At 47.3% G+C, this 11187-nt stretch overlaps 1 protein-coding gene across 1 annotated transcript in view; it reads right to left on the reverse strand.

Moving 5' to 3' along the window:
• Positions 1-2303: 2303 nt before the first annotated feature.
• The window catches only part of Cacna1f (calcium voltage-gated channel subunit alpha1 F), a 48253-nt gene continuing 39369 nt past the window's right edge, over positions 2304-11187 (reverse strand). The window contains exons 40-48 of the mRNA XM_090326819.1: positions 10714-10815; positions 10409-10539; positions 9265-9402; positions 8431-8600; positions 6553-6660; positions 6313-6440; positions 5821-5933; positions 2696-2893; positions 2304-2534 (exon numbers count right to left, since the gene is read on the reverse strand). Coding sequence (XP_090182945.1) covers positions 2304-2534; positions 2696-2893; positions 5821-5933; positions 6313-6440; positions 6553-6660; positions 8431-8600; positions 9265-9402; positions 10409-10539; positions 10714-10815 — 1319 coding nt within the window. The remainder of the gene's footprint in view (positions 2535-2695; positions 2894-5820; positions 5934-6312; positions 6441-6552; positions 6661-8430; positions 8601-9264; positions 9403-10408; positions 10540-10713; positions 10816-11187) is intronic.

The following is an 11187-nucleotide window of genomic DNA, read 5'->3' on the forward strand; positions in this document are numbered from 1 at the left end:
ACCCTCCTTAGCCTTTTTGTTCAAGACTAGGTGCTCTACCACTTGAGTAGTACCTCCAGTTCTGAATTTTTGGTGGTTAATTGGAGCTAAGTCTCACAGATTTTCCTGTTCCAGCTGGCTTTGAAGAGTGTTCTTCAGATTTCAGTTGTCTGGGCTGTTAAGATAATAGGCAAGAAGGGAGCCGGGAGTATGGCCCAGCGATACAGTACTTGCCTAGGATGCATGAAGCCCTGGGTTCAATTCCTCAATAACATATACACAGAAAAAGCTGGAAATAGTGCTGTGGCTCAAGTGGTGGAGTGCTAGCCTTGAGCAAAAAGAAGCTCAGGGACAGTGTGCAGGGCCTGAGTTCAATCCCCAGAACACACAGAGAGAGGGGGGGGAGGCAGAGAGAGAGAGGGGGGGGGCAGAGAGAGGGGGGAGGGAGAAAGAGAGAGAATAGAGGGAGAGAGAGGGAAGAGAGAGAGAGAACAGGCTAGAGCCCCGAGCCCCTGGCTTCCACTTCACTCATGGGGCTTGAACTCTGGACCTGGGCACTGTCCCTGAGCTCTTGAGCTCAAGGCTACCATCCTACCCCTGAGCCACAGTGCCACTTCTGGTTTTCTGGAGATAAGAGTCCCATGGTCTTTGTAGTGCCTAGGCTGGCTTTGAATCACAATCCTCAGATCTCAGCCTCCTGAGTAGCTAGGATTACAGGTGTGAGCCACCACACCCCGCTTTCCACGTCATTCTTTACCCTGCCCATGACTTGCTGTCCAATTATATACCAGCCCAACCACTTCAAGTATTTATTTCAAGGCTTAGTGTAACTCTCCGGAGTTCCAGTCTTTATTGTGGCTTCCACTTCAATTTCAGTGTGGCTTGATTGACACAAGTGAGAATCCCCTGCTGTGAGAGTGAGGAGGTGACTATTGGTTAGATTCTGCTCAGTGGTGGCCTCATCCACCATCATTTACTATAATGATTCCAATTCCTTTGGAGTGGAACTAACTCTCCCTTTGGGTAAACTTGTCACAGGTCTAAGCCAGCTCAGTTTGCTTGAAGGAACTGTAGCATAGCTACTGGTGCACAGTAAATGCCTGAGAAGCGTTCCATGAAGGAACAAGACCCCAAAGGTGGGCTGATAAGCAAAGATAGAGCAAGAAGCAGAGAAAGGGAGGTGGAGGTCATGGCTCAAATGATAGAACTTCAGCTTGCACAGAAGAGCCCAATGAGAGTTCAAGTGCCAGTGTTGGTAACTGGGCAGCTATGTGAGCGGAGAGTGACTCAGGTGATTTCAGGAAGGCCCGAGGGGGAGGAGGGGGGAGGGGTGGGCTCTGAGCAGGTTCCCAAGGGCTATGAGCCCTACCCTTTGTTGTCACATCTGTAGCTATATATCTATATATAGATAACTGTGTGTATCTACATATATATATATATATATATATATTTGCCAACCCTGGGGCTTGAACTCAGGGCCTGAGCACTGTCCTTGGGATTTCTCAAGGCTAGCACTCTACCACTTGAACCACAGCACCACTCTGGCCTTTTCTGTGTATGTGGTACCAAGGAATTGAACCCAAGGCTTTGTGCATGCTAGGCAAGCACTGTACCACTAGGTTGTACTCCTGGCCTTCACCTATATTTTTACTACTGGATTTAGGTTTTCTTCTCTTTCTGGAGTAGAAGACAGGATAGGAGAGACAGGGTAATCTCAACTTAGCCTCCTTGAAATTCTTGATGCCTTAATAGGACCCTCCTTCCTAAAATACATTTTGTACTAGCCACCTCCAACCTCCAGGCCTTTCCACTGACTCTCTTACAGGCTGCTTTATCATTTCCTTTCCACCTGGCTGTCATTTCTTCCTCAGTCTGCCCTGACTTTGTGGAATTTTTGCCTTTCCCTACCATCCAAGCACCTGCCACATCCTCTCTCCCCCTCCCTCCATCTCTGCCCAGTGCCCTCCTTCTCCCCCACCACCTCCGCTCTGTCTCCAGCTTTTTTTGGCTGCTGTTTCTTCTTCCTCCTCCTCCTCCCTCCTTCCCTGACGCTGAATAATCAGGCCTAGCTGTCCTGGTTTCTGGAAATACCCATGTGTGGGCAGTAACTCAGGGGTGGAACTGGGGAAGGAAGGAAGGAAAGAAGGAAGGAAGGAAGGAAGGAAGAATGGATGGATGGATGGAAGGATGGGTGGAGTTGACTGAGCAGCCCTAGGACCCTCAGGGCAAAGATACCCAAATCCAGCAATGTGTGGTCCAAGTCTGCCTCCCTCAGGAGAAGGGAGGCACGAGGTTTATTGAGCATTGGAGGAAGGGGTGGGAATTCAGATGGCATGGACACAGGCCATCTCATCCTGCAGCTCTTCCTCATCGAAGCGGGAGAGGATGGATTCTTCATCGCTGTACAGTGAGTTAGTGCCCTGTGCCAGCAGGTCACTGGCAGCACTGTCCATCTCATCCAGCGTCAGACAACATGCATCTGCAATCTCCTGCTTGGCTAGAGCCACGAAGTGTGGGTCTCGAGCAAAGAGGCCTAGGCCCTCAGACATGAGTACCTGGGGATGCACGTGGGATCACCGTTGGTTGATCAAAGATATGGTGTGCACACATGATGCTTGACACAGAGCATGGAGATTCCTTTACCCTTCTTCCCAAGTACCCACCACTTCCCCTTCCACCCTAGCCGACTTGACTACATCCTCCTCCCCAGACTTACAGCCTCCACCAAGCTGTCGGCACTGCCTCTCTTGCGGTGGCTAGGGTCTGGCTGAGTTCCAGGCACATGCAGACAGGTAAAGGTGCGAATTGGACCACTGGATTTGCCAAGGTATCCCTCTCTTGCTGTGCCCTCTTCCACCAACAATAGTGGGGCATATAGGAGTCGTCCCCTCTGAGGAGGGGTGGCCCAGGAACCCTGAACCAGAATAAACATTCAAAGTGGCAGGGATTGACAGGTGGCTGTGAGGGTCTGGGAACGCCTTTCTGTGAGTCCCAGCTCTCTCCCTCAATACAAAAATGGAGTCATGGGGCTGGGAGTTTGACTTAGTGGTAGAGTATTGGCCTAGCATGCATGAAGACCCAGGTTCGATTCCTTGGTACCACACACATAGAAGAAAAGGTAGAAGTGGTGCTGAGGCTCAAGTGGTAGAGCTCTAGCCTTGAGAAAGTCCAAGGACAGTGCTCAGGCCCTGAGCTCAAGCACAGGACTGGCAAAAAAATGGAGTCAAACAAAATAGATGTGCGTTGGGCTTATACCTGTAATCCTAGCTACTCAGGAGGCTGAGATCTGAGGATCACAGTTCAAAGCCATCCCAGGCAGGAAAGTCTGTGGCACTCTTATTTCCAAATAATTACCAAAAAGCTAAAAGTGGAGCTGCAGCTCAGGTGGTAGAGTGCCAGCCTTGAGTGAAGAAGGTAAGGGGATGCACCAAGGCCTTGAGTTCAACCTTTTGTATTGGCATACACACACAAATGGCGGAATAATCAATAGATGTAAGTTGAAGTTCTTTCTTTTTATCCTTCCTTCATTCCTTCCTTCCCTCCCTCCGTCTCTCCCTCCTTCCTTCCTCCTTTTCTTTCTCTCCTCTCCCCTCTCTCCCCCCCTCTTTCTTTTGTTGGTTGTGGGGCTTGAACTCTGGGCCTGGACCCTGTCCCTAAACAATTCAGCTTAAGGCTAGCGCTCTATCACCTTGAGCCATTGTTCCACTTCTGGTTTTCTGGTAGTTAATTGGAGGTATGAGTCTCAGAGACTATTGTGCCTGGGCTGGCTTTGAACCAGAACCCTCAGATCTCAGCCTTCCGAGTAGACAGGATTACAGTTATGAACCACCAGCAGCCGACTATTTTTATTTTTATTTTTGTTGATCTTGGGGCTTGAAATCAGAGCCTGTGCACTGTTCCTGAGCATTTTTTGTTCAAGGCTAGTGCTCTACCATTTGATCCACAGTGCCACCACTTCTGGCCTAGTGGTTAAAGTGCTTGCCTAGCATGCACAAAGACCCGGGTTCGATTCCTCGGTACCACATATAGAAAAAAAAAGCCAGAAGTGGTGCTGAGGCTCAAGTGGTAGAGCTCTAGCCTTGAGAAAGTCCAAGGACAGTGCTCAGGCCCTGAGCTCAAGCCCAGGACTGGCAAAAAAAAAAACAAACAAAAAACAAAACAAACAAACAAAAAAAAAAAAGAAAAGAAGAGTTTCACTCATTTTCTTACCCTGGCTAGCTTCAAACCATGGTCCTCAATTTCAGCCTCAGTAGCTAGGATTACAGGCTCGAGCCACCAGCAGCCAATTTATCTTTTCTTTATTTCTATTTTTTTTGCATTTTTTTATTGTAATTAGTAAAAGGGTTACATGATATTTGCCAGATAGAAGGTGCATTAATTCACATACATTGATACCCTTTCATTTATTTCTATTTTTAAATGTAATTTAAGTTTGTTTTTTGCTTTGTTTTATTTTTGGGGACAAGGTCTCATATAGGTCTAGCTGTTCTGGAGCTAGTGATTCTCCTTCTTCAGCCATAGAGGCATATACCACCATGCTTGGCTTCTCTTCTTTCCTTCCTTCCTTCCTTCCTTCCTTCCTTCCTTCCTTCCTTCCTTCCTTCCTTTCTTCTTCCCTCCCTCCCCCACCTCTTTCTTTTCTTTTGTTTCTTTTTTTGCCATTGGTGGGGCCTGAACTCAGGGCCTGGGCACTGTCCTTGCGCTTTCTCAAGGCTAGAGCTCTACCACTTGAGCCACAGCACCACTTCCAGCTTTTTTCTATGTATGTAGTACTGAGGAATCGAAAAGGGTGTTTGTGCATGCTAGGCAAGCACTCTACCACTAGGCTAAACTCCCGGCCCCTCCCTCTTTCTTTCTTTCTTTCTTTCTTTCTTTCTTTCTTTCTTTCTTTCTTTCTTCCTTCCTTCCTTCCTTCCTTCCTTCCTTCCTTCCTCCCTCCCTCCCTCCCTCCCTCCCTCCCTCTTTCTTTCTGTCTGTCTGTCTGTCTGTCTGTCTGTCTGTCTGTCTGTCTGTCCTGGCGCTTGAACTCAGTGCCTGGGCACTGTCCTTGAGCTTTTTTTTTGCTCACGTCTACTGCTCTTGAACCACAGTACCATTTCCAGCTTCATTTGTGTTTGTGGTATTGAGGAATTGAACGCAGAGCTTCACACATGCTAGGTAAGCACTCTACTACCAGGCCTCACTCCTAGACCCCTCCCTCCCTCCCTCCCTCTCTTCTTTCTCTCTCTTCCATCTTCCTCCCTCTCTTTTTTTTTTCAATTATGGTGCTTTCTTTATTTGTGGTACTGGGGATGGTACTCAGGGCCATCTTTTACCATATAAAATAAGCAATCTACCACTAAGCTCCACTCCTAGTCAGAAGCTCCACTCTCTTCACAAAGCCTGGATTTAAAAGTTACCTCTACTGATGGGGCCGGGAGATTGGCCAAGTGGTTAAAGTGCTTGCCTAGCATGCATGAAGACCTGGGTTCGATTCCTCGGTACCACATATAGAAAAAAGCTGGAAGTGGTGCTGAGGCTCAAGTGGTAGAACTCTAGCCTTGAGAAAGTCCAAGGACAGTGCTCAGGCCTTGAGCTCAAGCCCAGGACTGGCCCCCCCAAAAAAAAGTCACCTCTGCTGCCACAGCTATTGCTGTGTGATCGGGAGTGGATAATGTTCTCTTGGACTCAATTCTCTCATCTATAAAATGGGAACAGTAATGCACATCCTACAAGTACAAAGAGGATTCTGTATGCTCCTTCACATGTGTCTCATTCTGCTGACAGCAGATAATGATGTTTAATAAGTGCTTGCTAAGTTCAAGCTAGGCTTTTCCGCCTCTGCCAACCCGAGCACCTCACCTGAGCTCTGCCAGGCCCTGAGTTCTGCCCACGATGATAGGTGCCTGGGATAGGTAAATCTTCACAACTTCCCTGGCCCTGCAGACACTGGATGGTGAAGGAGGGCTTCCGACCTGGAGACAAAGAAAAAGGTAGAGTACTTCTCTAGCTCTCACTTCTTCTTGTCCTTAGGAGACTTGTAGGGCCCATCCATACTCTTTTGTGTGTATGTGTGTGTGTGTGTGTGCGTGCCAGACCGGAGGCTTGAACTTAGGGCCTGGGCATTGTCCCTAATCTTTTTTTGTTTGTTTGTTTTTCTCAAGGCTAGCACTCTACCTCTTGTGCCACAGCTCAACTTCCAACTTTTTTTTTTTTCTGGTTAATTAGAGATAATAGTGTCATGGACTCTTCTGCTGGTTAGGCTTAGAATTTTGATACTCAGATCTCAGCCTCCTGAGTACTAAGATTATGTGGATGAGCCATTGCCATCTGGCCCTTCATTCTGACTCTTACCTGCAGGTGTGGGGGGCAGGAGACGTCGACGTGGTACTTGGTGTCTATTTACATATCTCTGGGTTCGGTGAGGTGGCAGAAGGACTGGATGTGACATAGTTCCTGCCTGCTCATCTAGGTAGGAGATCCTGTGCAGAAGGGATCAGCCAGATGTGAAATGAAGTCTGGGACTCAGGGTTGGAGGTGCCACTGAAGTCTTGCTTTCCCTGGATGGTTTCTTATGTAACATTCCCAGTGTACCTGTCAGGGGCTTCCTCTTCTTCATTCTGAATGTATTGCCCTTTAGTAACCTTGGGCTGCGGACTTCCTTCTTCTGGGATAGTGAACATGAGAACTCCAGAGTTTCTCCTGGAGAAAGCAATGCACATTAAGCAAATCAATCTAGCTAGGCACCAGTGGCTTATATATAATCCTATCTACTTAAGAGCCTGAGATATGAAAAACCTAGGTTAGAAGTCAGCTTGGGCAGGACAATCTGTAAGACTGTTATCTCTAAAAGAACCTGGACTGGAGTTGTGGCTCAAGTGGTAGAGTGCCAGCCTTGAGGGAGAAAGCTAAAGACAACACCCAGCCCCTGAGTTCAAGCCCTTATACTGGCACGAAATAAAGCAAGCCACATTTCCCCTTCCTCTAATATACATCCCTGGGTTCCTGTTTCCCATGCTGAATCCCCTATAACAAAACACTGCACTTTATAATTATTCTATTGCACAATATTCACATTGCATAAATTTAACTTTTCTGTGTGCTGGTAACTAGGAATGGAAGTCAGGGCCTTGAGTTCTTGTGCAGCTTTTACATTCAAAGTTATTGTCCTACCATTTAAGCCATAACTTCACTTCCAGCTTTTTGGCGCTTAATTGGAGATAAGAGTCCTGCTTGGTTTGAGTTCAAACTTTGATTCTGAGATCTCAGTCTCCTGATTAATTAGGGCTAGTGTCCAGACCATGAGTTCAAGCCCCAGGACTGGCACGCATTCAAAGACGGCACACATAGCTAGGTGGTGGTAGCTCATGCCTATAATCCTTGATACTCAGGAGACTGAGATCTGAGGAGCATGATTCAAAGCCAGCCTGGGCAGGAAGTCTGTGAGACTCTTATTTCCATTTAACCGCCAAAAAACAGAAGTGTGGAAGTGTCATTGTGGCTCAAAGTGATAGAGCCTTGAGTAAAAGAGCTCCGTAATAGTACTCAGGGCCCTGAGTTCAAGCCCTAGAACTGAAAATAAAAACAAACAACCCCCCCCTCTCACCAGTTAACATGGACTTTCTTTCTTTCTTTTTTTTCCCCATGTATTTGGTACTGAGGAATCAAACCCAGGTCCTCATGCATGCTAAGCGAGCACTCTACCACTAGGCCAAACTCCCAGCCAGAACACGGGCTTACCTTCAATAGATACTTGTCTCATTTAAATGACCCAAAGTGGTCTGAGTATGTGGCTAACCTAGTGGAAGAGTGCTTGTCAAATATACATGAATCCCTGGGTTCAATTCCTCAACACCACATAAACAGAAAAAGCCAGAAGTGGTGCTGTGGCTCAAGTGGTAAAAGTGCTATCTATAAGCAAAAGAAGTTTAAGAACAGTGCCCAGGCCTTTAGTTCAAGCCTTGGAACTGGTTTAAAAACAAAAAAGTGAAAAGGCCTAAAGTTTCAAAAAAATTCAAAATTGGTTTGTTGAAGAGGCAGCATCAACGTGAGAACCATGTGTGTTTGTGGGGAGCATAAGCTAGGTACTTGGTATGTAATGTATGATGTATCGATGTGTTATGCATTATGGATTTCATTATCCTATGAAGTAAGTGCCATTCTCATCCCCATTTTACAGATGAGGAATTGGAGATGATAGAAATAAAATATCTAGCCCAAGTTCACTTAGCAAATGACAGAGCCCCAGTATTTAAATTCAAATCCAGTTAGCTATATATCATGTGTATTGCTGCTTTCATGTTATCCTCTATTCCCACTAAAGCCCGCAAAACACTTCAATCCTTGCTATATTTTTACTTGAGGGCTTTTAGGCCCTCATTATATGCTGTACCCCCTCTCCCCCACCTCCAGCCCAATACGGTGTCTAGCTCTTGTCTCCCATCACACCCATTCCTAGATGCTTGAGTATACCTGTGTGGCTGTGATGCAGCCTGGGGCACATTGGACTGTCTAGAATTGGGAGTCCCTATATCATCATCACTGGTCCCAGGAGAGAGCGAATCTGGGAGACTTTCCTCAACAGGCAAAGACACAGAAATCCTGGAGCTCCGGCGAGACGAAGGTTGAGAACCCACAGGGGCCTGCAGAAAGCCATGAGACTGAGTTGTGGCTTGTCTCCCTCATGGTTCTATGAGTTTCCCAGGGTTTTCCAACAGCTAATGGTAGATACTGTCAATAAAGATTTTTCTAGCCAGGCACTGTAATTCTAGCTACTCAGGAGGCAGAGATCTGAGGATCATGGTTTGAAGCTGGGCCAGGCAGAAAAATCCCCATGAGACACTTATCTTCAATTAACTACTCAAAAACTTGAAGTGGTGCTGCAACTCAAGTGTTAGAGAGTTAGCCTTGAGCACAAAGAGGCTCAGGGACAGCATCTAGGTTCTGAGTTCAAGGCCCACAAGTGACAAAAAGAAAAGATTTTTCCAGTGTGTGCCAAGTATTGGTGGCTCATGCCTGTAATCCTAGCTACTTAGGAAGCTGAGATCTGAGGATTATTGTTCAAAGGCAGCTTGGGAATGACAGATCTCTGAGACTCTTATCTTCAATCAGCTAGCAAAAAGCTGGAAATGAAGGTGTGGCTCCAGTGGCAGAGTCCAACCCTTGAGTGAAAATGTTAAGCAAGAACTTGAGGCTCTGAGTTCAAGCCCCAGTACCCAATATATTTCCACTGTGGAGGGGATTCCTTTGGGAAGACAGTGTGTAAGTCACTCCGAAGTTCCTGGGGAAATTAAAACTTGTCCTCACTTTGTATGTTTCTGGATCTTTCTGACCCTCCTCGTCTCCCTCATGTCCCTCTTCTTCCTCTTCTCCTTCCTCCTCTGTGTCACAGGTAAGAGCCTGCCGAATCTCAGGACCCAAGTCCTGTAGGCTCCTTAGACCAGCCTAGGGGGATTGGGAAAAGAAAACAAAACAAAACAGCTGAGGGAAGTTGGCATCTCAGGGTCTAAATTTTCCTGCCATGAGGAGGATTTACATTCATACAGGGTGGGTTCTCAGCTGCCCATGACTATACTGGGACTGGGGTCTGCCTTTCTTCATCTGTAACATAGGATTCATGAGATCAAGCAAGAGGGTAGGGGGCTGGGAGTGTGCCTTAGTGGTAGAGTGCTTGTCTAGCATGCATGAAGCCCTGGGTTCCATTCCTCAGTACCACATGAACAGAAAAAGCCAGAAGTAATGCTGTGGCTCAAGTGGTAGAGTGCTAGCCTTGAGCACAGAGAGGCTCAGGGACCAATGCTCAGGCCCTGAGTTCAAGCCCCAGGACTGGCAAAAAGAAAGGAAAAGAAAGAAAGAAAAAGAAAGAAAGAAACAAAAGAGCCTGGCATGGTGGCTCACGCCTGTAATCCTAGCTACTCCGGAGGCTGAGATCTGAGGATCAAGGTTCAAAGCCAGCCCGGGCATAAAAGGACCCGAGACTCTTAATCTCTAGAAAACGGGAAGTGGGGCTTGGCTTAAGGGTAGAGTGGCAACCTTGTGCTGAAGAGCTCAGGGACAACACCCAGGCCCAGGAGTAGGTCACTAGGCTGTAGAGCTCAGGGACCGCGCATAGGCCGAGATCAAGCCCCATGACCCACAAAAAAAGGAAGAAAGAAAAGATGTCAAGCTGTCACCATTGGCTCATGCCTATAGTTCTAGCTGCTCAGGATGTTGAGATCTGAGGATCACAGTTCAAAGCCAGTATGGCAGGAATCTGTGAGAGTCTTATTTCCAATAAATTAGTCAGAAAAGCCAGCAGTGGCATTGTGGCTCAAGTGGTAGAGCGCTCACTTTGAGCAAAAGAAGCTCCGAGACAGCACCCAGGCCCAGAGTCCAAGCCCCAGGAATGGCGAAAAGAAAAAAAGGTCAACTTGCACACTCGCACAGTCACACTAGGCCTTGTCTTGAACACCTGAAGGACAGAGGATGTGCTGGGTGGGGCCTCAGTTCCTAGTAGCCCCTTTTCTTTCCTCCTCCGGAATTTTCGGAAATAATCTTGGATCAGGAATGTGGCATAGAATTTGCCCACGGTGACCTCCTCCTCTGGGGAGAAAGGACAAAGGACGAAGTTACACTAAGGTCCACTACCCCTCCAATTCCTACCCCAAAGCAAGAATTGCCCCACACCCAAGGGCCAATGCTAGATTTGTGATAGAGAGCAGACATCTGATAACGAGCAATCACCCAGGATTAAGGATTCGGGGTGGGGGCACTCACCGTCTGGAGGAGGAATGACTTCATCTAACAGCTTCTGCTTTATCCGCTTCCAGATTTTTTTGATGACCATCCGTAACTCCTGATTGGCTTGCTCCAGGTTCCCTGCATTGGAAGGAGAAAATGCAGTGCAGAAGAAATAGGAAGTACCTTCATAGTTGCCCTTCATTGTTAGTGAGGGGCTTGAAAACTTTGATCAGGGGCCGGGAGTTTGGCCTAGTGGTTAAAGTGCTTGCCTAGCATGCATGAAGACCCGGGTTCCATTCCTCGGTACCACATACATAGAAAAAAGCCAGAAACAGTGCTGAGGCTCAAGTGGTAGAGCTCTAGCCTTGAGAAAGTCCAAAGTCCAAGGACAGTGCTCAGGCCCTGAGCTCAAGGCCAGGACTGGCAAAAAAAAAAACAAAAAAGTGATCATCACTCCCATCAGACAAGATGGGGACATCAAGCCTGGAGGAGCCAAGGTCAACGATTTTG

Source organism: Megascapheus bottae, chromosome X (assembly GCF_031878675.1).
Source record: "Megascapheus bottae isolate mThoBot1 chromosome X, mThoBot2.hap1, whole genome shotgun sequence".
NCBI lineage: Eukaryota > Metazoa > Chordata > Mammalia > Rodentia > Geomyidae > Megascapheus > Megascapheus bottae.